General features: G+C 38.4%; 1 protein-coding gene and 2 long non-coding RNA genes across 7 annotated transcripts in view; 2 read left to right on the top strand and 1 right to left on the bottom strand.

Moving 5' to 3' along the window:
* Positions 1-26,535, bottom strand: part of MPP7 (MAGUK p55 scaffold protein 7) — a 225,267-nt gene that overhangs the window by 59,100 nt on the left and 139,632 nt on the right. The window contains exons 4-11 of the mRNA XM_061436267.1: positions 23,734-23,811; positions 21,256-21,336; positions 10,010-10,141; positions 6,932-7,013; positions 5,947-6,032; positions 1,472-1,546; positions 1,082-1,278; positions 546-610 (exon numbers count right to left, since the gene is read on the bottom strand). Coding sequence (XP_061292251.1) covers positions 546-610; positions 1,082-1,278; positions 1,472-1,546; positions 5,947-6,032; positions 6,932-7,013; positions 10,010-10,141; positions 21,256-21,336; positions 23,734-23,811 — 796 coding nt within the window. The remainder of the gene's footprint in view (positions 1-545; positions 611-1,081; positions 1,279-1,471; positions 1,547-5,946; positions 6,033-6,931; positions 7,014-10,009; positions 10,142-21,255; positions 21,337-23,733; positions 23,812-26,535) is intronic.
* LOC133259148 (uncharacterized) overlaps positions 1-26,535 on the top strand; it is a 184,644-nt gene that overhangs the window by 118,695 nt on the left and 39,414 nt on the right. The window lies entirely within an intron of this gene.
* On the top strand, positions 12,432-17,110 carry LOC133259150 (uncharacterized). Its single transcript, XR_009740292.1, has 2 exons — positions 12,432-15,802; positions 16,589-17,110. It is a non-coding gene; the product is annotated as an uncharacterized LOC133259150 (long non-coding RNA).

The raw sequence follows: 26,535 nt of genomic DNA, 5'->3' as shown, positions 1-26,535 counted from the left end.
CAATCCTACATCCTTGTTTTTCTTACTCTTATTTTCTTTTAATCTAGTCTGGTAATAACTCTGAACAGACAGGGTGAAGGTCAGAGCTTCGTTTTGACTATGATGTCAAAACAAACAAGGAACAAAAGAGAACAAGAACAACTGTTTTAGGCACAAGTCCTTTTGTGCCCAAGAAAATGATGGATTTTTTTTCCCCTCTAATCTTTACCAAGAATTATCTAAACCAAACCTCTTAGCTTTACAGAGATGCATTTTAGGTTACAATATAAAATACCTAAATTCAGAAAACAAAAGAGTAGCAATCTTTTTTTTTTCCTTAAAGAGTGAGTCATGGGTTTATTATAAACAACCCCAAAGACCCCTTTCTTCAAAAGATTCACTTTGCCATTCCCATTACAAATTTCTTACTTGTTGGTTCTTATGAAAAGATGATCCAAAAGTTACCACATGTAATAGGGCCTCTTATTCTACCACAAACACCTGCTATAATAGTCAAAAATAAACAGCAAGGTTTAGGTTTTCTGCATTCTTATTAACAAACTTACATGATTTCCTACTGGAAACTTTCAGGGGCTGGACTAATATTTCTGGTCGTCTCAGAGCCAGTCTCCTGAGGAAAAGAAGGTCAATATGCCTATCAATTTTCAGGACAGATCCAAGACTAATATAATACCAAAATACTAAAAGTCTTAATAAAAAATGGAAAGTTGGAGGAAAAAATGAATACAATGCAATCTACTCAAATTAAGAAATAAATCCTCTAACTTCCAAATTTTTATAAATTCTCCTGACTCTGAAATCACTTTTTTTTCTTCTAGCTTTCACATCAATGCAGTTTCAGATATTAATGTGCTATTTTCCATTTGCTTCATAACAAAAAGTGAATATGACCTGAGACTGTCATGTTATTTTTGGTCATTATTCATACTTCATTAGACAAAACAGAAATCCAAACCTGAGGGATAGAGGCTTCGAAGGCAAGGTTTCAGGGCTTATTTTATCACAACTATGCTGAAATGGTATTTTGCAGGGAACAAAAGGTCAGCTGCAGACAGGCCATGATTCTGTGCCAGGAACTCACCTTTCCTGGAAATGCTTAGAGGGAATCAGTCCTGCTCTGGGGTTGGCATCTCCTTCATGCTTTGCTTGCCACCACGTTGCATCATCTTGGCTCATAATCTGAAGAATATCTCCCTTTTTGAAAGAAAGCCCGGCTTCCTTACATGGAATTGCTTTATCCTCATTAGGGTCATAGTCAAAGAGGGCTTTGATAAACATCTAGAAGAGAGTTCCATTTACGATGAATAAATATAAAGAGTAAATGTGAAATGGCCAGTATTCGTCTAACTCTGATTTATTTAAAAAACAGAATATTAAGGTCAACTTGCTGAAACAAAAAAGATATGTATTGAATGGAAAAACATTAGTTCCTCCTGGGGGGAAAGAAAAAGGATTTTTAAGGAATGATTACCTTGCCTTCCTTCGATGGTGTCTCTTCTTTGATGCTGGGTATAATCTTAAACGTTATTGCACCCTGCGACTGAGCCTGTTATCAGAGGAAAGAAAGTGTTATAAGAAAACCTCGGGAACCAAAGAGAAAGGAACTAAAATAGGTAGAAAATGAAATGATTCTGAAAATTTACAAGCTTGGGATTTTCTACTCTTAGATAAAACAAACCAAGGAAACTATTTTTGTAGAAATTCCTGTAACGTGAGAAAGTGCTAAAGTTTGTCAAATAAGTTAAAAAACATTAACCACTAAATCCACTTTTACCTCCTGTGTACTTTAAAAATGCCGGTGAATATATTACCATCCATGTTACTTCAAAATAGAAACACACTATGCACAGTGCCTTACACAGACAGGATTAAATGCAAAGAACAGACTGCGTGTGAGGCTCAGACCTTCACATCCAAGGATCTCATTTTCAGGGACAAAATACCTGCAACTGTCAGCAATGTGGTTATAGATACATGACCCAATCAGTTGCAAGGTTCATCAGAAAAATAATGAAGAACACTCATCTCTATAGATTCTGGTTAGTAAGTAAAGTACCAAATGATGTAGATTAATTAAAAGATGAAAAGATTATCTAATTTAATGAAAACAAGCAACAATACCCACGATTCTTTGCTGACTACCTCACACGACAGTAGGTAACAAGGACCTACTGTCTAACACAGGGAACTCTGCTCAGTATTCTATAATAATCTATATCAGAAAAGAGTCTGCAAAAGAATCTGCGTGTGTTACTGGATTACTTTGCTGTACACCTGAAACTGGCATGACATTGTAAAGCAACTATACTTCAGAAAAAAAAATTTTTTAAGAGTAGGTCTTCCTTTAACACATTCTTATACCATTCTTTCCCTTCTTTTAGCGTTTGTCATAACCAGATCTATATAATTACTTATACAATTATTTCTTAATGTCTGTTGAAGAAATCGCTTCCAAGTTTTACTGATCAAACTAGTTATATTTCGAGTGAACATGAAAGGTACTGAAAGTGTTAGTTACTCAGTTATGTTCAACTCTTCACGACCCCAGGCTCCTCTGTCTATGGAACTCTTGAGGCAAGAATACTGGAGAGAGTTGCCATTCCCTTCTCCAGAGGATTGAACCTGGGTCTCCGGCATTGCAGGTGGATTCTTTACCTTCTGAGTCATCAGGGAAGCCCTAATGTCTGTCACACCCACTAAACTGTAAGCTCTGTGAAAGCTCTAAATATCTGATACATATTTAAGAGGAATGAAGGATGGAAGAAAAGAGGAAAAGGTGGAGACAGGAAGCGAGGGAGAGAAGAAGAGTGGACCTCTCTGAGGCTCAGCCATCAGCAAGTGCTGTAACCAGGAAACTGTTTGGTTAAAAAGGCCCCGACTGGTACTGTCTGTCAATTTCCATGATGTGAATACTCCCACCATGGCCAATTTTAATGTATCAGCATAAAGTCACTGAAAGTCAAGATGGGAAAAGCTGCATAGAGTCAGCCTTTTTTCACTTTTTAAAATTTTTATTAGAGTATAGGTGATTTACAGTACTGTTAGTTTCTGCTGTACGGCAAAGTGAATCAGTTATATATATACCTATTCTTTTTTTAGATTCTTTTCCCATATAGGTCATTACAGAGTATTGAGTAGAGTTCCCTTTGCTCTACAGTAGGCCCTTAATAGTTATCTATTTTATACATAGCAGTGTGTATATATGTCAATCTCAACCTCCCAATTTATCCCTCCCCCAATGCCCCCGGGAACCATAAATTTGTTTTTTTAGATCTGTGACTCTGTTTCTGTTTTGTAAATAAGTTCATTTTTTAGAGCATAGAATCAGTTTTGTCAGTATATGGAAGCAACTCTAGTGCAACATAGACTTTCACATAAAATGGGAGTTTAACAGCATAAATATCAGAATTTCATAAAGGAGTGATTTCAAAATGATAATATTGTTGCTATTGCTTATCATAAAAGTAACTCACTAATCTTACTAAGAGTATTGAAAGAAAGTAGAAAGAAAGCAAGTCTTCTCAATAATCTCTTCCCATTCTTCTAGTTTGTGCATGTGTTTTAATTTATGTAAAGCCCTTAAAACAAGTATCACTAAGGGCTCAATCAGTGTAAGCAATCACTAGTACTATTGTTCGGAGAAGGCAATGGCACCCCACTCCAGTACTCTTGCCTGGAAAATCCCATGGACGGAGGAGCCTGGTGGGCTACAGTCCATGGGGTCACTAGGTGTCGGACATGACTGAGTGACTTCACTTTATTTTTTCACTTTCATGCACTGGAGAAGGAAATGGCAACCCACTCCAGTGTTCTTGCCTGGAGAATCCCAGGGATGGGGGAGCCTGGTGGGCTGCCGTCTATGGGGTCACACAGAGTCGGACACGACTGAAGCGACTTAGCAGCAGTAGCAGCAGCAGTACTATCGTTATTACTAAATCATAAGGTCTATCAGCCAGTGTGGACACTTCACAATAATCCATCACTTGGGTGAACAATTATTCAATCAGTGCAACCTTAACAGTTTCTAGACATTTTTAAACTATCTTGTTTATACACATATGCCAAATTATTTCCTTAGGGTTAATTTGCAACAGTTGAATTTCTTGTAAATGCTTTTGTGTTTGTGTGTGTGTGTATGTGTGAGAGACCATGCTGCATGGCATGTGGGATCTTTGTTTCCTGACCATGAATTGAACCCATGCTCCCTGCAGTCGAAGTGCAGTCTTAATCACTGAACTGCCAGGGAAGTCAATAGCTGAATTTCTTATTAAAGAGTACACAAATTTAGAGTGGACAGTTTCAGCTAGCCATCTCAAAAGATGCTATTAGTTTATCCTACCAACAGAAGCATATAAACATTATTTCCTTATAATCTGGCTAAACGGAGAAGGCAATGGCACCCTACTCCAGTACTCTTGCTTGGAAAATCCCATGGACGGAGGAGCCTGTTAGGCTGCAATCCATGGGGTCGCTAAGAGTCAGACACGACTGAGCGACTTCACTTTCACTTTTCACTTTCATGCATTGGAGAAGGAAATGGCAACCCACTCCAGTGTTCTTGCCTGGAGAATCCCAGGGACGGGGAAGCCTGGTGGGCTGCCGTCTATGGGGTCGCACAGAGTTGGAAATGACTGAAGTGACTTAACATAATCTGGCTAACTCTAGGTGTTATCAAGCTTTTAAATAACCACCAGTCCAATATTTTTCAGACATCATGTTTTTTGGTCATTTTTGTCTGTACATATGCTTTGCTGTTCTATAACTGCTTTTTTCTTAATGATTGTTAAGAACTCTCATATACATTAAATATGAGCCTTTAATCATATAAATTGAAAATATTTTGCCTATAACCTCATTTGTCTTTTAAATTTTATGTACAGCATCTTTTCCTGTAGAAAAAGTTTTCAGTTCTAGTCATTACATCTATTTGAATTTCACATCAAGGTTAGAAATTCTTTCTTGGCCTTTTGGCTAAGATCAAGTGTAGTATGGGGGCTTCTCAGGTGGCACAGTAGTTAAAAAAAAAAAAAAAAGTAGTAAAGAATCTGCCTGCCAATGCAAGAAACACGAGATGCAGGTTCAATCCTTGGGTTGGGAAGATTCCCCGGGAGTAGATGGCAACCTGCTCCAGTATTCTTGCCTGAAAAATTCCATGGACAGAGGAGCTGGTGGGCTATAGTACATGGGGTCACAAAGAGTCAGATGTGACAGAGCAGACATGTCATGAGAGTCAGACATGACAGAGCACAATGATTTTTTTAAAAACTGAATTTGGGGGAATTTAGTTTTAGTTGTACAATAAGGACTATTTTTCTAACTGAATAATCAATTAATCCAATACCATTTATGAAACAATCTCACTGCTTTCACACTCATTTAAAATGCTATCTTAATCATTTACTAAATTTTCATATACACTGAGATCTGTTTTGAGATACCAAGACTCTTGACAGGTTAATAATATGTTTTTATACATAACAGGGACAATGTCTCTTTATTTTGTCCTTATAAATAAATGAATTTGAGAATTTATATTGCCAAGGCCTATAGTAGTTTCATTCCATTTTAGACTTCAGATATCTAAGTTAGTTTCACTACTTTATATACCTGGAAGATATAGGCCCCAGAGACAAATGTATCACTGGCAATGTGTATTAAAGTCCTAATTTGGGACAGGCCCTGTCAAACTCCTGACCTACAGGAGCTCATTGAATCTTCGAACCCTCCAGTGAGAGATTTACCACTTCTTATTCTAATTTTGTAGATGAATACAGGGAAGCAATAAAAAGATGAAGGTATTTTCCAAGGACACACAGGGATTAAGTTAATAGAGTCAGGATCCAAATCCTGGATTGCCGAATCCAAATCCTGTGTTCATTACCAGGTCTGAAACACAGCGATTCAATTTCATTTTCATGGCAATTTTAAAATAAATTTTCAGCTTACCAAGATCTGGATTATTTCCTCAGGCCTTTTATCCTCGACCGGTATCCCATTCACTTCCCTAAGTTCATCGCCAACATGAATAAGACCTGAGAGAAAGCAAATTCAGAAAACCAGCAGCATTACCTACAAAAGAAACCATGGTTTGTGACTGTGTCCACACTGAACGCGCCGTGTGGTCCCCCAGTGCCTGTGAGGGCAACATACCTCATGCCTCTCAGGTTTCAGAGGCTGAGCCCCCAGAGAACGACTCCAAGACCACAACCTCACCAAAACTGCCAAAGGAACAGCAGCAGCATCTCAGTCTTTTTCTAAAAATGCACATTACTTTCATCTTCAAAATAGTATTTTTAAAGGCTGCATGCTTCAGTAGTACTTTTGAAATCAGAAACATTGAAATAAGTCTTATAACCTTGGAAGCCCATATAAGCGAAGATCATAAAGCAAAATGAGATTTATCATTTATTTAAATAGGTTCATTTGAACTATGATGCTGGAGAAGACTCTTGAGAGTCCCCTGGACAACAAGGAGGTCAAGCTAGTTAATCCTAAAGGAAATCAACCCTGAATATTCATTAGAAGGACCGATGCTGAAGCTGAAGTTCCAATACTTTGGCCACCTGATGCGAAGAGATGACTCACTGGAAGAGACCCTGACGCTGGGAAAGATTGAAGGCAAGAGGAGAAGGGGGCAACAGAGGATGAGATAGTTGGATGGCATCACTGACTCAATGGACATCAGTTTGAACAAGCTCCAGGAGTTGGTGATGGACAGGGAAGCCTGGGTGCTATAGTCCACGCGGTCTCAAATAATCAAGACGCGACTTAGCAATTGAACAATAACCACATTTGAACATCGAGAAAAATACCTTATTACTGTTTTGTTGTACTGTCTAAATCCTGCTATCCTTTCAGTTATATACCGGAAATGTGACACACGAAGCCCACATGACTCGTCCACACCCGCCAAACACGTGTACACTCTCACCGCTTCTGTCTGCAGCGCCCCCTCTCATGATCCTGGCCACCACGATGGCCCCAGTCTGCTCATCCTTTTTAATAGTGGCTCCCTTTAAAGAAAAAATAAAATAAAATTTGTGGGTAAATGCACATACCGGGTGGTAAGAAAGAGGGCAGAAATAAGGACCTTATCTGGAAAATGTAAAAACAGCTACAAAAAAATTAAAAGGAGGCAGAAGGAACAGATATCATGTCAGGCACCTCACAAATACTCATCACTAAACACACAGTCTTCTACAGCATATATCATCTAAGGTTTTCAGCACAGTCCAAAAATTTTTGAATCTTTATTCCCTTCAATACTATGGAGTATACAAGTATCTTCTTTCCATTATGAACCTTACATTTGAATACTATTTGTTTTTTGACAGTATTTCCTCATTTCACTTTATCTTTATCCCAAGCCCTATAAGGTCATATACATAGAGAAGGTGAAGCGAATAGAAAATAAACTAGAAAACTAAAACCCAGACCACCTGACCTTTAGTTCAGCAACCCTTCTACTACAGTATTACAGTAAACAAACTCAGTGATGATAATAAACAAAATGGAAAGAAAAAAAAAAGATCTGATACCCCTAGTTTTTATGTACTAGGATTATACTTAGCACAAATGGAGCTAACATTCTGGCAGGAGATTAGGAAATAATTTCAAAAAGAATCCAGAAATTCTTCATTTATGGTGTTTAGAAGCAAATCAACTGAACACTTTTTGTCAGCATAGCAAGCAGAAATGGTTACTTTGAATGCCTCTTCATGACTTTCTTCCAAGAAACTGGCAGTGGTTTAGACAAACCATCTATGTCACATTACACAGCTAGAGAGACGCACATTAGGTGGGAGCAAAGTTCACCCCCCAAAAAGAAGTTTGACAGTGAACACATTTATTTATAGCATTACAAAATAGATATTACAAAAGGATTCCTAGTTTTATTTTCATATGCATTTTATATATGATATTTTATATGTGATAGCTATCAAATACATACCTAATAACAACAAAAAATTAAATAATTCCATGCTAGGATGATTTTGTGGCATTTTAATCACCTACACATGCCCTCAAGGCTGAAGACTTGAATGAGTGCCTCTCCATGGTTATAAACCTTAGACTGTCCAATTCCTGGTATTTTCTGCAGGTAGCTTGTAGCCAAGATGACTAGAAATGTAATATTCTTACTACAACTAATTAGTGTAGTTAGATCAACTTTAAGAATGTGTCTCCAACTGACTAAAGTATGCCTAATGATCAGAAAGGTCTAGTAATCGAAAATTGTTTATTGTTGTTCAGTTGCTAAGTCGTTTACGACTCTGCGACCCCATAGGCTGCAGCATGCCAGGCTTCTTTGTCCTCCATCTCCCAGAGTTTAAGACTACTTATCTATCTTTTATAGATGAGAAATTGCATGACAAATGGTTATGACTTGTCTAAGATCAGACAACTAGTATGTAGCAAAATCAGAACTTATCTAAGGCAAACTGAACAGAATTGCTGTTTCTAACCTTATCATTCAAAACTAATAATCTTCTGAATCCTTCTATAACCCTGTATTCATAAGGTTGTAAATATACTACTTTTGCAGATGCAGATTATCAGTTCTTCCCTCTCTGAATGTGCCTATCAGGTGCCTACATCGAGTGGTGAATAGATTCCAGGGCATCTAAGGCTGTGGGAACACTTGCAGCTGGGTCCCTTGAGACACAGTATCTGTGGGACATCAGATGCTATGGCTTTTGGCTGAGTAACTGGAAAGATGAGACTGTCCACTGGGGAACCACAGGGTGGAACAGATTCGGGGACAAAGATCGGCTGACTTTTGGACACGTGAAGACTGAGATGTCTACCAGACATCCAAATGGAGATACTGGGCAGAATGATGGACATACAAACTTAAAAGATTAGAAGAAAGAGAAATGTGACCTGGGAGTCACCGGCACACAAGTGGTTTTTAAAGTCACAGCTGGAGGGACCACTTCCAGAATGTGCAGAGAACAGAAAGTACTCGACACTTAAAGGACTTGTTAAAGGCCCTGAAATATATTTATGCATCAATATAGATAGGACTCTGGAATAGAAATGCTAGCTATATGCCAATTCTCCTGGTCCTTGGAGGGAAAACATGGACCTGAGAAATGGTGTCTCACTTTCTACAGGATACTATTAATAGCACTTAACTCAATCTTCTTTTGATCCCTACATTCCTGAATATTTTCTAGTTCCATATTGCTTTCCAAACCCTTATGAGCACACTTCCTTGAAGTATTCTTAGTGCAATGTACTTGGCATGAAAATAAAATCAAAACCCAATAAAACAAGGGCACATTCCATGTGACACTGTACAAAAGCACCCCTTGGCTCCTGGTCTCATCACTCCAGCCCTTGCTTCATCATCACATCTCTTTTTGTAACTCTAACCCTTCTGTCTCCCTCTTTCACTTTAATAAGAACCATTATGATTACCTTGGTCCCACCTGATAATCCGAGACGGTCCCCACGTCAAGATCTTTAATTACAAAAAGTTCCTTTTGCCTTGTAAGGCTCTGAAGATAGGACTCGACACCACTGGGGGTGTGTGGGAGGCACTGTCCCACTACCACAGGCCCTGGACATGACACAGAGCTGCCTAAATTCCGGTGCTAAAACAAATAGCTACATCTACATTTTGAACTATTAGATTCCTGGTTAATTTCTCATCACTTTAAAATCAATCTGCTTTCTAGAAAAGCCATAAGCAATTATTTTCAGTTGCACTTTTTAACCTCTAATCAGCTGCAGTTGGTGCATGTCACGTCATCTTTTATAAATGCCAACCAGTAACATTTTAAAAATGATTGCTATTTATAATCAAAAGAATGCCATTTTCTTTGGCTCTGTTTTAATTTTTATCCATCATCTCCTTTAGATGTGAATGCTCTGTTTATTTCTGAGTTTGAAGACACAGAGGAAGCACATTTTAAAGAGGGGAATAAATGATATGCACCCATCACACTGGTCTTTATCATGGTATCCACTCATAGCTGAGCATAAAAGATGGACCAAAACTCACCAGTGGTTCTCTATTTTTGACCAGGCGGATGATTTTCACCGAGTCTTCCTCATCGTCAATGTCATCAGGCATAGGAGGCAACACAGGATCATAATTCTTCTGAGCCACAGTGTCATGCACAGAGAGCAAAGCCTATCAAAGTCAAAGGTGAAAAGTGTTTAATATAAAACCCTAAGCACACCCAACTATGAGGAAAATGAAATCGATGTTCTAATTGTGGCACAGCAAAGATAATAATGCAACTACTTGGAAAGAAACCCCTTACAAATTGGGCAAGGGGGGTGCAGAACAGCAGAGGCAGCCCTCCATGGTCACTAACGGACACCAAGAATCAGCATACGGCACCTTCTAAGCTGTGTATTCCCTGGTTCATCCTAGAAAGGTGGCAGCTGGGGAGGGGGTGTGTGTCGGGGGGTGAGGGGAGTTACTTTTGAAGGGAGGGAGAAAATGAGGCTATAAATACATGATCAATGGGCCAGCAGGAGACTGGGGAAACCACGCATGTATTTCTTTTTTCCTTTCCTTCTATTAGCAGAAAACACAAAAGTACTGATAATACAACTGATGAGTCTTCATTCTTCTGTGGTATTCTCACTTTTTAATGTTTGGTGTAATAGATGACTAATGTGTATTTTAAAAAAAAAAGTATTTCTAGTCATGACTGTTATGGTAGTAAAAGTTCTCAAAACAAGTGCGTTGTCACTAGAGACCAAAGGTGAGAAAAACGTGACACATCAGTATATGTGGGGTGACTGAGTCTAGACTTTTACCTGATTTGTTCCCCAATCACCCAATCAGTATGATACATCCGTTCTTCCAGCCAGAAGCTTAGAAATCCTTGAAACCGCTCCTCTCAGCTACACTCCCAACATCCAGCCCACATCCTGTTAAATCTGCTTCTAATACGTATGCTAACACTTGTTATCTTCTCTCTAGTCCAGGGCAGAGGTTGGCCGACTATGCCACCTATGTTGTAAATGAAGCTTTGCTGGAACACAGCCACACTCATTCATTGATGTATGGTCTGTTTATGTTGGCTGTCATGTTACAATGGTGAAACTGAATAGAAGCCACACACGGTTTTTACATAAAAAGCTGGCATATCCTTGGTCTAGATCATCGATGCCATCATTTTTTACCTGGGGCATTTTTACCTGGAGCCCCAACTGGTCCAGCTGCATTCACCTTTGGCTCATTTTCAAATCCATGACCCACAGTGTAGCCAGAGTGATTGTTTTGAAACTTAAAAGAGTAAATCATGTAACTGGTCTACTAATAACTCCTGTAAATCTACACCGGTTTGGGGATGAAGAATGAATGAATGAAAGTCGCTCAGTCGTGTTTGACTCTTTGTGACCCCATGGACTATATACAGTCCATGAATGAAGAGCATGGGATGAAAAGCAAACTCGAACTCTGAAGCACGTTCTAGTCTTGTATTTGTCTCCAACCTTATCTTACCTCCACTGTTCTCCTCACTCAGCTTACATAACTGGCCTCTTTCTCTAGAGGAGTGACTAAAACATCTGATGTAAAAGCAGACCCCCAGGTTACTTGATCTCATAGCACCATCTTCTTTGCTTTAATACATGCTCATAACTTTTAACCACATTTATGTTATTATGTATATATTTGCTATCTGCTGAAACAGAAGCTCTTAAGAAGGCAAAGAAATGGTTTCTTTATTGACTATAAGCTTTCTTATTGACTATAATAATTCATAAGCGTACGTACTGTAATGTGAATCTTCAAAAATGTCTATGTCCCTGTAAATATCACCCAAGCAAGAAACACAACATTAACAGAACTCCAGGGGCCCCTTTAGTATGCTCCTTCCTAGTCACCATGACCTCTACTTAAATACTGCATAAATGGAATCATAAGCAGATGTTTCTTTTTCCTGCTAATAAGTGAGATTCATCCATGCTGTTACTGGTAGCCATTCTGTTTTCATTGTGCAGCACTCCAACATGTATATATTTCACAGTTTCTTTACCCATTATGCCTCTGAGGGACACTGAGGTTGTTTTCACTTTTGGCTGTTAAAGCAATTCTATTATGCACATATCTGTTGATGCATAGATACGCTAATTTGGGTTAAGTGTATTTAAGGGTATAATGTCTGGGTCATTCAACACAGGCAGATGAGACAAACAGGTTGCTCCAGCTACACTCCCACCAGCAGCTATGTGAGTTCTAGCTGTGTCTCAGGATCCAGCAGTTTACAGTATTAGTTTAAATCTGACCATTCTGAGTATACAGTGGTATCTTCTAATGGTAAAGTTCATCTTTCTCATAACATCTTTTATGAAATGCCTGTTCAAGATCCTTGCACATTTTTCCATTCCATCTATCTTTCGCTTCTTGATTTGTAAGATCACATCAGATCAGATCAGGCGCTCAGTCGTATCCGACTCTTTGTAATATGCTGGATCCAAGGCTTTGTGCCATAAATACATTCTCTCATTCTCCCGTTTGGTAACTTGTCCTTTCACTTTCTTATTAGTGTTTTTTGATTTTAAAAAAAGGATCCAAATTAATGAGCCCAATAATACTTTTTCCTTTATGGTTTGTGGTACCCAACAAAATTTTCAAAGGGATAGAATGAACAGCATCAAGATGATAAAATATCTGAAGAGATAATAGCTGCAGATTTCTGACAGTTGATGAGAAACACAATCTGAAGATTCAGGAAGCAGGAAAAATAAAAATTAACCCATGCTTACATACATCATAGTGAAAACACAGAATGCCAGAAACAGAAAGTAGTTCTTAAAAATATCAGAGAGAAAAACACAGATCATGAGAAAGGAAAAAATGAGAACTGAGTGATCAGCAGCAATATAACGAGAAGATAAAAACACATTAAAAAATAATAGTCAGCTCAGAATTGTGTATCTAGCAAAAGTACTGTTCAAGAATGAGGATGGAAACAAAGGTGAAGTTACCAGGTACCTATTAGAGAAAATTTTCAGAAAAAGATAATGAAGCAATGGTTTTTTAAGACACTGGACATGAAATAAGAGGACAGTGACCACTGAGAGACAGGAAATAACTGTGGGCCCTAAGACTGCCCAGCTTACTGTCTAGAGCAAGGTTCTCGGCTGTGTTGGAAGAGAAGGAACCCAGGTGGAATGCAGCAGTCTTCCTTAGTGGAGACAAGAGAGCTGGGAATCTAAGGAGGTCAAGGGGTTAAAGTTCTCAGCGAAGGGATGAGAGGAGAGTGAGCGACACAGACACAGAGTTTCTTGAGTCCTTAGCCAAGGCTTGTGTATGGACAGCTCCCAGAAAGGACTAGAAGAGTGGTCGGGAACAGAGGGCTGTCTGGGGACATCTTTGGTTTGTCATGATTCAAAGGATGCCACTGCCATCTGGCTTCCCAGGTGGCTCAGTGGTAAAGAATCTGCCTGCCAATGCAGTAGATGCAAGAGATGTAGGTTTTATCCCTGGGTCAGGAAGATCCCTTGGAGGAAGAAACCGCAACCCACTTCAGTATTCTTGCTTGGAAAATCCCATGGACAGAGGAGTCTAGTGTACAGTCCACCGGGTCGCGGAGTCAGACACAACTGAGCGCACACGCACACCCTGCCATCTAGTGCTCAGAGGCCAGAGATGCTCCCAGGCAACCGATACCACGCTGAACAATCCCCGCCCCACCCCAGATAATTAACTAGTCCTCAAACTTAAACCGTTCCGAGGCTGAGAAACCCTGCATGAGAAGAAACGATCCCCGAAGCTTGCACAGGGCAGGGATAGCTCCAGTTCCCACAAGTTAAAAGGAAAATTCTCACAATTCGCAGGGCATTGAAGAGAATTAGTAGAAGGGTACTGTCTTCATAGTGGGAAATAATTAGCCTGAGATTACACACTGCTAAGATCTTACCTAACACAGCTTAAAAGCAAGCCTCTGAAGGATCAAAATGTTTCCAGGTTACTTAACTACATGATGCGAACTCAAGAATATTATCTATAAATATACAAAAATATCCAGCATCAAAGGAAGTAAAACTCACAATGACTGTCAGTCAAAAATTACCAGGCATGTAAAGAAAGCAGAAACTACACAATGATGAAAAATATAAAGCTATTAATTAAACCCTGAAAAATTACACAGATGTTAAAATTATACAGAAATCTTCTAATTACAGACAGATCACAGAAAAGAAAATTAACAGTTATAATTGCACTCTAAATGTTCAAAAAGCTAGAAGGGCTGAACATGAGACTTGGGATATACAAAAAATATTCAAATCAAGCTTCTATAGATTAAAAGGTACAGTGAATGAATGAAAAAAAGTACACTGAATGAGATGAACACTTGTAGGCAAAGCAAAAAACTATGTAAAATGAAACATAAAGAAAATATAATGAAAAATTATGAGCACAGGATTATTGAGCTGTGGGACTTCAGTGGTCTATTACATGCACCTAATTGGCATCTCCAAAGACAGGAGAGGTTCTTTAAAAAGTTTGAAGAAATATGACAGAAAATACTCCAAATTTGATGGAAATTAAAAAGCCCAAATGTTTCAAAGCACAATAAACAGAAAAAAATAACATCAAATTGCATAAAACTAGTAAAAAAGGAAATCTTAAAATCAAAGAAAAAAAGCACATTACATACAAAAGAAGAAAGATAAAAATGTCTCCTCACTTCCCACCAGAAACAGTGTGAGCCACAGGACAATGGAGCAACATCTTTAAAAATACTCAAAGAAAACTACTGTCAACCTAAAATTCTATACCTAGCAAAAACACCTTTTCAAAGCAAGGAATATGGTGAACTTCTTAAAGATACACAGAAGCTGAAGGAATTCATCACCAGCAGACTTGCATTACCAAAAATGTTATAAGAAGTCTTTCAGACAGGAGGAATAATCTCAGATGGGAACACAGATCTAATAAGAGCACTAGAATTGTTCACTCTCTGTGTATCTATGGTGACTATCTTGCACATAGTAAAAATAATAGTGAATGCGAATGAACATATTTTAAAGTGGATATGATGGCTGGGGCTTCTGTGATGGCTCAGACAGTAAAGAATCTGCTGGCAATGCAGGAGACCCAGGCTCAATCCTTGTGTCGGGAAAATCCCCTGGAGAAGGGAATGGCTACCCATTCCAATATTCTTGTCTGGAGAATTCCATGGACAGAGGAGCCTGCCGGGCTACAGTCCATGGGTCACAAAGAGTCAGACATGATGAGCAACTAACACTTTCATGATGGTTCAAAGGCAATGATAAAACACCAGCTATGTATTTTTCCTCCTTAGTGTTGTATTTTCATATCTGGATTCCAAAAATAAAAAACTTTCAAGATTTACAGATACCAAGTTCATAATTTTTAACAGCTTTGCTGCATAAGTAGTTTTGGTTACCAACATTTTTATTTTGGACAAGTAAAAGTAACTTTGTTTTCCACTCTTCTGTTTTAACCAATTTATTCTTCACTATACAGATTTTCCTTTCAAAAGGCAATACCTAAATGAAATTGTGTTTCCATATGCCATAGCCACCAATCACAACTGATGGGTTTACCTGTTGCTTAGAAGAATCTGCAGGAAATGGAACACTGGGCTTTGTAACTCATCAGGCTCCTGAGCTCTTGCTGCCTTGGACCCCCTGGAGTCAATTCTATGTTCTAAGTATCTGTCAGGTCCTTAGAATTAAGTGTCTAACTCATAAGGATGAGTAACCTTGATTTATTCCTCCAGAAGGAAGCTTAACTTTTCCCTTCAGTATGCTTTAATGAAGTCTCATCCATTCTGCATGCCCGGGCAATGAGTAATTTCTGGTAAGTGAATGTTTTGGAAAGCTAAAAAATTACAACAAATCTTTTTATTTTATTGCCTTTTTAAAAATCTACCAAATTTTCCCTGACTTCCTAAATTATAAAACCATGTTCTAGAGATGATGTCACCTCACTTTTATCAAAAAAGAGCCACTGAATGACAACTCAAAGAGGCTGATTTGCCTTTAACGTGGCAACGTGATGCCTAGGAAGTGCTTTTATTTACTGATGATTCTGCTTTCTCTGGAAACAAAGTCTCTGTAGAAATCAGGCTCCCTCCTTCAGTGCCCCTACCTGGGTCCTTGCCCTCCCCCACTGCAGCATGCTTTAGAGTGTGTTACATCTATATGGCCTTTTGTGACAGACATTTTCTCACCATGTGGCGTCCTTTATACTTTACTTTTCCTGGACTTTAAGATTTGGACAATAAGGCTGGATTTTGTAGACACTATTGAATAACAATTATTAGTTTTTTGTATATGGCAACTGATCAATTCAAAGACTAAGTGTAATCCAATACAGGAAGTAGTTCATCCTATTACCCTATTTACAATGGTGGGAAATGTATATGCAATATTTTTGTATACAAAAAAGAATGAAAGGTAATGCAGTCAAGATGAACTATCACTAAAAGTATATGAATACATGATTTACAGAAGAAATAAAAAGTCATTAAGCATATGAATGGTCTTCACTAGGAAAGCAACGGATAGAGACTTCTATTTTCTAATTTAAATTCAAAACACAATTATGTATTATCCAAAATTGCTTTCTGTTTATTTCTTAAAGTTTTATCAAGTCACTATGTTAAAGGTGAAACTAAAGCCAAAGTAGTAAACTATTGGAAAGACTGTTGCTGAAGCTCCAGTACTTTGGCCTCCTGACGCAAAGCGCCAACTCATTAGAAAAACACTCTAATGCTGGGAGAGACTGAAGGCAAAAGGAGAAGGGAGCAGCAGAGGATGAGATGGTTACATAACATCACCAAATCAATGGACACCAATCTGAGCAAACTCTGGGAGCCAATGGAGGACAGAGGAGCCTGGCATGCTGCAGTCCATGGGGTCGCAAAGAGTTGGACACGACTTAGCAACTGAACAACAAATAAACTAGCATATCTTATTAAAGGCAATATCATAAATCATTTATAAAGATGTTATTCCTTCCAACCTTATGTATGAATTTTTTAAAAACTTTTCATGTGTGTGTGTTTGTCCAAATGTCCCTGAAGCTGCAAATGCTCTTTTTCTATCCCATGATTATGGTTCAATTGTTACACTTCCATCTTTAATATATTTGGATTTCATTTTAGTAGGCCTCTTTCTTATTTTTCCCAAATAATTAAGCAGCTGTCCCAACACCTCGTATTGAAGCTACATCCAATTCCACCTATCTCCCACTCCCTTGCCTCCATCCTTCACATTCTTTGTAAGGACCACAATCACATATCACCCTAATCATTTCTACAGGCTCCCACCTTGGCTTCCTCCATTCGGGACCCATTCCTCTCATCCTGCCACCACCCCTCCACCCCAGGGAACTGCTGTGCATATTACACTCAAGACTGATGGCGTCACTTATTCAAACCCTTCTGATGACTTTCCACTGCTCCTAGAATGAAATTCAAACTTTTGAATAAGCCCATAATTAGAAAGTCCATAGAATATATCATCTAAATAAGGAAACAAGTAAAATTAAAAGGGAGGTTGTTAATAACACGGGAACCAGTCTGGCAAAAACAAGACTGTCCTGGGCAAACCAGGATGTCCAGCCCTGACTCACAGGCACTACTATCCAGCTCCTGCCCTTTCCTTTTTTATAAGCTATTGATCAGCCACAGTTCGAAGTCTGCTTTACATCCTCGAACTTGACAAATTATTTTCTTTGTGGGACTTCACATACTAGTCACTGTACTGAAACCCTTCTTTCTTCGCCTCCCACTCCTGACTGATGCCTGCCTCTTCTGGTCACCTCACACTCAATCTCCGGCTGTCACCTTATATGGACTACATCCTCTGTCTGCAAAGTATTCTTCAACCCTATCTCCATTCCTATGTGCTCCACACTATTTCTGGGTGTTCCCTCTTTTTACCCACTATTTCTCCTATCGCCTTCACTATTCTTCATATGTGCTCATGTATCTTCCTCAAGGTGTATCTATGGGGACTGCACAGAATAGGCGCTGAATTTATGTAAGAATAAATGGACAAAAATCCAACTGTGCTGACATTTACAAATTACTGAAGAAAGTTTTAACGCTTTTCAAAACTGAGTTGGCAGATCTATAGAAATCACATTATCATTTTATCATGGGCTGTATACTTGGTTGTATACATATATGCGTGTTTTTAAAAAATCATTATTACTTTGGAGGTACACTTCAGGTCTCCTTTCAATATTGTGAATTAAATATTTTAACTGGAAGATCAATCTTCAAAAAGTAAATAATTAGTTCCCCTATCTCCCCTAATTAGAGAAGGAAATGGCAACCTACTCCTGTCTTCTTACCTAAAGAACTCCATGGACAGAGAAGCCTGGTGGGCTACAGTCCCTGGGATGGCAAACAGTCGGACCCAACTGAGCAACTTGCACTCACTAGTCATGTATATATGTTATATTCTACTGCGCCTTGCTTTGCTCTCAGAAAAATGAAAAAAAGCAAATATTTTCACTTGTTCCCAAGACAAAAAGTATCTGATTATGTTTTGAAATAGCTTAAAACTTATTTGGGAACTATACCTCTTAAAGTAATTACCTTCAAAAGAGAGATTTAGCGTGACGGTGGTTAGTAGAAATGATTTCGAGGAAAGTAATGTTAAACATTAGGGCAAACTGCAAAGAAAAATATTTTCTCCTCAAGACTAGTGAACTAGAAATTGTCACTGTCAACTGTACTGTCATGAGTCTGCAACATTACCTGTTTTCTACATATCATTTTCCTACATGAAAGGTGAATACACACCTTTCATGCTGACTTCTCACCCATTCCTTAGCCACTCTGTTATATAAATGTGAAAATAGACAAAATCATTCATCTGAGGTATTTTTGCCATAACAAAGTTTAAGCACTCAATTATAAAGCTTCATCCAATGGTGTTGCATGATGCCATCGTAAAGGGAAGAAAACCCACATTTCTCTTCCTTCTGGAGTTTGTTTCCTTTCCTCCTGTGTGCCTCCCTTTCTGCTCACACAAAACAAAACTCTCATTACCAAATGTGTGGGGGGTTTTCTCAACACCACGCGTTTTCTATGAGGCCAACCAAGTGTCCTGCAATTCAACCCAGTTCTGAGTTCATCTTCCAGGAGAGAGCACCAGGTCACCACTGCCAGGTTGCCACCTGTGCTTCTGGTCAACCCACTGTAGATCAGAGGTTCCAATAACCCCCTCCATGGGTTTGAACAACTTGCTCCAGCAGGTCACAGGATTCAGGGAAGCACTTACATTTACCAGTTTATTAAAGGCTATGATAAAAAGACATAGATGAACAGCCAGATGAAGAGTTACACAGCGGAGGGTAGGAGTTTCTGCCCCATGGCATTGGGTGCATCCCCTTCCTGGTACATGGATGTGTCCTGAGCCTGAAAGTTCTCTAGACATTACACTTTGGGGATTTTGTGGGACTTTCTCATGTAGGCATAATCAATTCATCTATTATGATGCTTCCATGTTTGTAACATGAAGTCAAACTGGGGAGTGGGATCATTACTTAAAACTCATATGAAGATGAAAGCTTTGTTCCCCCCAAATAACCATCAACTTTATAAAATCTTTAATTTCTAAAACATAATTGGTGAGAGAGTAAGGCTGAAAATTCTAAGCTTCTAATCCTGGTGTGGTCTTGCTGGTGACCAACCTCCAGATAGGAGCCTACCCAGAGTTACCGCATTAAAACAAGAGATGCTCCTATTGCCCCTATCACTTGGAAAGTTACAAGGTTTCCAGGAGACCTGGGCCAAGGACTGGGTCAGAGACATATGTACGTACAACAGACACTCCCAGTGCTCTCATCACTCAGGAAACTATCTAGGAACCTGGGGCAGACACTGATACACACACATCTTCTATTACCTCATAACCAACTGAGATCCAACACTGCTCTCTCCAGCCAAACACCAGTTTCCATCCAGTATACCCTCCTAATTACTAGCTTTTCCATTTCAAACACTCTTGAATGGAATACGAAAAACACATTTTGTTTGCTGGGGGTCAGAAACATTCCTCTTTAGTTTCTAAAATTCAAACCAAGATAATACTCTCAAAAAGGAGCTTACCAAGCACCTCAATGTTACTCTCCCTATGTTCTGATTAATGTCAGCTTTCCACGTGCAGAACATGGAAGGGCCCAGTGAAGAACTTTCCAGAGCATTCATGAATCTCCCCTAAGCTCTTCACTTTCTGTGTACTCTTTCTTCAATATCAGGCAACCATTTTACAGTAACAGGATCTTTCTTCTTCTAGAACTAAATGCGACAAACCTTCTCTGCACCAGCCAATTCATCTCACATCACTAATCATAGTTCATTTACCCTTTTTTCAGATATACATTCATATGCTTTATATTTGCTTATATGGTTGAGAAATCATAGGCCATACATGTTCTCACTTTATGTTTTATTTAATACTTTCTTTTTCTGAATATCAGCTTAAGACTATATATAGTACCACTGCAAAGGAGATTTTTCAAAAAAGGTAGAAATCATCACTTTTTGCATTTAGGTGGACATTTTCATTCAACAGTCTATAAATGCTTAACAGAAACATGAGATACCTGATCACTTTAATGACATAATTACCTATCTATATGTTATTCTGACTCCTGAACAATATTTCACACACAAGTAGATTAGTTATCAAATCCAAAATGTATAGGTTATGTTGACCAATCACAGCTGGAGGAAAAATAAGTGATAAACTTGTACAAAAAATGGTGGGGAGAATCAAGATGGATCTACCAATATTTTACTGGAAAACTGCATTGCTCTATAAAATAGCAGGGTGCATTAAAACACAAATTGATAGAGGAGGGGGCAGGAAATGGAGAGGAAACTGGAGGAGGAAGAGGAATGCTGACAAGGTCCCATAGAGAAATAGATATTGTTGTCAAACACACTGGCACACCATTAACTAGCCAAGTAAAACAAACCTACACAAAATCACTTAATAGGTTCTGTATCCTGTACTCTAAACTTCATTTAAAAGAAAAATGACCTTGAAGCTCCATTCTGTTTTCCAACTTAAATCATGAGCCTCCCAATTTAAGTATTTTATAGATTGTCACAACATCATCATCAAAAACTCAACTCTTCTTCCTTAACAGGATTAAAGTGATTAAAATACTGTGCACTATTTGAAAACACATTTACTTGAAAATTGATGGTTGAAACAAAATTCATCTCAACTCCCAGAAAGTGGCCCTTTTTGGAGATATTTATTACGGGTGTCACACGTCCTCACCTTCACATTGGGTTTTGACAGTAGCTTCAACAGCTCTCTGATCTCACTGTTTAATGGCTTGCTCTGAAGCTCCTCCGCCAGCTGCACGGGAGATCACATTGACATGAAGAACAGTTAGTGAGAACAGGGTGTGCTCCACCTGTGACAACTGAGAAGCTATCTTGCTACTTTCCAGCGATTAAGCTCAAGTCAGCAAGAAAGAAAACAGACTATCAATCACTGCTCTTCTTTTGAGGCTCTTAGTAGCCCTGCTTTCAGACCCAGCTCTCGGCTGAGTACAACTCAAGAAATCGTATCAGCCAGATCCCTTTCTGATTTATTGCAATGAGGGCAAACCCCAGCACTTCATCTGCAAAATGGTCTTTTGCATGCAGACAAAGGACCACTTGTAAAAAGGACTGGATCAAGCGTTGACACCGTAAAAAGAAAAAAAGAAAAAAAAAAAACAGAAAAAAGAACTTCTGAATGAGGTGGTGAAATCTACAGGGTTTCCAAAAACCCACAGTAGCTTGCTGTTTAGAGCTGGGGTAAAAAGAACGAGAATGCCCCTAAAAGAGCAAATGATGTGAAACTTTTATTATGTTTACCTACACAGTCTGTTACATATAAAATAGGTTAATCATAAAATGACTTATAATAGCTTGACAACTATGCTGGTCCCACAGATCCTGACTGTTCTCTGACCAGGATTATAAATTCCCATTGGTCGCTTCCAGCTAGAGAAAGGAGCAGAGCTTGGACCCTACCTGGTATTCTTCATAAAGAGGGGCTTTTTATCAAAATCTCTATGCAATCTTAGGCTCTAAGAAGGATCATAACATTTTCATAAGAAGAAAAGCAAGATTCAAGTAGGAAAAAAAAAACATTCAAAACATGAAAAATGCAGCACAGAATGCAAAATATGTACATATATTTTCATTTAAAAACCCTTCTCAAAACACTGCATCAAATTTCCATTTGTCCCTATAGTTTCTAGCAAGTTAAAAATAATTGTTATCTCGGGAAAGGACTTTTCTCTAAATGAGGGGTGTAATAATAAATTATACACAGAAAATAAGACCAGATAAAATTGATACATTCACTGAATATATTTCAAAAGGTACTTTTCCTTTTTCAAGGTAACAATTTTACAAAATTTTTAATTTACAAAAAGACACAAAGGGCTTTTTGCACTTTTAAACATTTAAACACTTCTGAGATGAATTACAAAATGCTAAGATTATATTTGCAAAAAAATCTCTAATTTAAAAAATGTACAATATGTTGTAACATGATTGGGCCTCAATTACATTGTTTTATAAATAAATATTTTCCCAAACTCTCAACAGTAAATGTTTTAAAACTGGTTTTCAAGGTTTTCCCAAGTTTCAAGTGTGTAGGTTCTGCAACTCAGAGGTAAGTTTCTTCACAAAACATGTATATTGCAACATCCTTGTAATTTGTAATCTCTGTAGCTACAAATAGAAGAAAAAAATGGGAACTAAACAGAAAATATACAAATAGATTCACCATACAAGCTTTATTTTCTACTAACAAAGAAAAATCAACCTCTGAAGATGGTTAGTTTTTGTTTTTATAATTATTATACTTATAGCTCTAATCTCTTACTAAACTGAACTATAGTTTTATCAAAGTAGTTTAAAATATTAAAAAACATGGCGGATTCATTTTGATGTTTGGCAAAACTAATACAATTATGTAAAGTTTAAAAATAAAATAAAATTAGAAAAAAATAAAAAATAAAATAAAATAAAAAATAAAATATCAAAAAACAGCAGGCTGAAGGATGTCACTAAAACCAGCTTCCACACCACATGTGCTTCTTGTCCAGCTTAAGTGTCCCCCTCCAGTTTATCCAGGTCTGTGCTCAATTCATCTGAGTCCGAAAGTTAACAGTAAGAAACAGCAAGTTAGTTCCCTGTCCCACATTTAAAATAAAATTATAGCTACAGGAAATTAACTACTCCATCAATGCCAACTGCAGCTCAAATTTATTTTTTGGTTATGAAGGTAATTTGGAAAGGTCTCACATCCATAAATCATTACCATGCTTTATAATCCATTTTAAAAACAACCCTGTCTTTTTATGTATTTCATCCGCCTCATTCCTATGCTAGCATCTGTCGTTTTCAGGACTGTCAGCGATAGAGCCATCTCATTTGTCTCTATTTCTCCAAAGCATTTCTCTTGCCTGGGACTTTCTCAGACACTGACAGCTGATAGCATCTCTCCCCACAGAGGCACAGCCTAAAATTTCTATTCTGTAGTTACCAAGGCAGGACTAGAGGGCATCTCCATGCAAAATCTTTAAGATAGGAAAGTGAAGGAAAATCAGCGTAGGGTCAGTGTAAACTCAGTGGTAAACTCAGGCCTTTCAGTTTGCAGTCCCAGAGCACGCGCATCTGTCTGCACTAGGATGAGTCCTGCCCCCGGGGGTCACGGAGGACGAGTCCCCCTGAGCTGGGAAGGCACACTTACATCATCAGCCAAGGCTGCCGCGCCCTGAAGGATGGGCACAGGGTTCTGCTTCTCGTAGTAGTGAAGTTTCTCATGAATCTGGAAGAAAGGCAAACGAATATAAGTTCACCTGCTAGCGAACCACTTGAGACATTTACACATTCTGATCATTTCAATAGAAACTGGTCTACTGAACATTCTAGACAAACATGTTTCTATAAACCCACAGATGACAATAGGTGTGCATAGTTCATCTAGTAAGACACTTCCATGTTTGTAACATGAAGTCAAACTGGGGGCGGGGGGTGGGATTATCGTGACACAGAACTCATGTGAAAATGAAATCTTTGTTCCCCCAAATAACCATTAGTTTTATAAAATCTTTAATTTCTAAAACATAATTGCTTCAATACTTCGAGCAGTGGTCGTAGGTTATATTCCTGCTAAAAACATAAATTATGATTAAAGCTAAGCAAGAAACTGGCAGCCACATCCTGACAGTTGGAGTGTAATAACGGCCCAGAACGAAGAACCAGGCGACATGCAGACTAAGGGCCACCCCTCCAGGAAGACATCTCACCCAGCACAATGCTCCTTCACTCCTTTTTTTTTTTTACCCCCCGCACCCATTCAAACTTCTACAAAACAAAGGGATTTCTCATAACTAGAGACATCTCTCATAACTATTCAGCTTCAGTTTTTCATTTTGGAAAACCAGTAAAATTCTCTTAATCAGGATAATTTTATTCTTCACTTCCCATCACCATTACCCCAGGAACACAAAAGAATATATTTTAATGCATTATAAGCCAACTGAGTTCCTTAAAAAAAAAAATCTAGAATGATAGTTAATAAAAAATAAATTTAAAAATACAAGTAGAAAGATAGTTACGAAACGAAAGGTGCTTTGACAAACGTATAACTCTCGGCACCTAAGTGTAATCTATTTCAGCTCTTACATGGGTGCCTTTATATTTTATGCTTGAAAATATGTTAGCCTCTTTGTATTTACATTTGAGATGACTGCTCCCCCACTTATATATGAAAAACGGTTGCATCTCATGATTTCCTGTTTTTAATAGGTATCAAGTAAAATACTCTCTTAATTATGCTTGAAACTAAGCAAACTCTCGTAAAAAGTCTGGAAGACAGATTTTATTTTGATTAGCCAGATGCTATTGCTAAGAGAGGATTCTCTTACCTTGTTGGCAACTGCAATGGAGAGCATCAGGGAAAGAGTTTTGACACTTATGATATTACCAGAATGATCAAGGTAATGTTCTTATTTAACATCTTGGAAGCTTGCAACTTTTATCATATTATAAAAATAAATTTTAGAGAATACAAGCTATGAAACAAGTAATAGTTGATTTGAAGAAACTATTAAAGTATACTCTAAAATAAAAACCAACCATCCTAAAAGTTAAACTCATTTTGCTTAAATAATTATCAATAATTAGGTCACTTGAACAGATACTGTCATAGAATACTAAACTTCCTTGCTCACAAAACTCATCTAACTGTATTGCAGTTACTTGTTTAAGCGTCCTGCCTTCCTGCAACAATAAACCCCAAAGCTTATCCAAATCAGGCTTTCACCATATGCCTGTACTACCTCAGACTAGTCATTAGTATTCTTAATAATACGGCTTCAATGAGTTTAGTAGATTTTAATTCCGTGACCCTCACAAGAACACTGAAAGGTAGACAGCATTGTCTTACAGATAAGCAGATACACAGTTAAATGACTGGCTGTGGTCCCACAAATAGTAAATGGAGGAGCTGGGATTTAAAACTCAGCCATCTGGCTCAGCATCAGAGCACTTAATCACTCCACTAGTCTGTCTCAGACTAACATCTCATCTACATTCTCCACTGACCTCATTCACAGCTGAGTGAATGTGACAGAAAGGAGGCTGGACAGAGAGGTGACAAATCACAATGGCTGTTGCCAGTGACAACAGGATGACTGACAGTTCCCGTCCACCCCTCCCCCTTGGTTTTTCCTTTCTTCTGGTTGCTCATTTTTCTAAATTTATCAAACTACTATAATTATAACCTAAAATTACATGCCCCAAATAAGTGCTTTATCTCTCCATTTAATTTGCTTCTTCTGAGTGTCTTTTAAAAACAGCTTCCTCTTCCTACATCATCCTCTCTAGATCCTCACCCAGGGGTGTAAGAGTCCATCCCTCCTTGCCCATTCCTGGACTCTGTACTATACTAGCAATATTTTAAATGTTCTCCTAGAATTTCCAGATACTGGAAACCCTTTGTTCACACGTGTGCTACTTCAAAACATAATTTTAAAAATTAACTTGGTTAGCAAAGTAAAAATTACTCTAAATAATTTTGAACTGTTCACTGTTTCCAAACATACTGAAATTCTGTTTTTTTACTAGTATTTAAAATGGCTGTTATTCAGTAGCTCAGTCGTGGTCACTCTTTGCAACTCCATGGACTGAAGCCCGCCAGGCTTCTCTGTCCATGGGATTTCCCAAATAAGAATTCTGGAGTGGGTTGCCATTTTCTTCTCCAGGGGATCTTCCTGAGCCAGGGATCAAAGCGACATCTCCTCCATTGCAGGCGGATTCTTTACCACTGAGCCACGAGGGAAGCCCAGTATACTAGGAACAAAACTTTAAAACCAAACTGATGTAAAAAACTCTAATATACAAACAGGTAAAATGTACAGACGTGGCCCCAAGGTTCACAAAGAAACATTCTGAGGCTGGACCTGCCCTGCTTGCCAGTAGCTGAGTCAGTGGCCATGGGGTTCCTGGACTGAGCACGGCTAGTGGATCTGAGGAACTGAATTTTTTA

The sequence above is a fragment of the Bos javanicus genome, chromosome 13 (assembly GCF_032452875.1).
Source record: "Bos javanicus breed banteng chromosome 13, ARS-OSU_banteng_1.0, whole genome shotgun sequence".
In the NCBI taxonomy this organism is placed as follows: Eukaryota; Metazoa; Chordata; class Mammalia; order Artiodactyla; family Bovidae; genus Bos; species Bos javanicus.
This window is presented reverse-complemented; position numbering and strand designations above follow the sequence as displayed.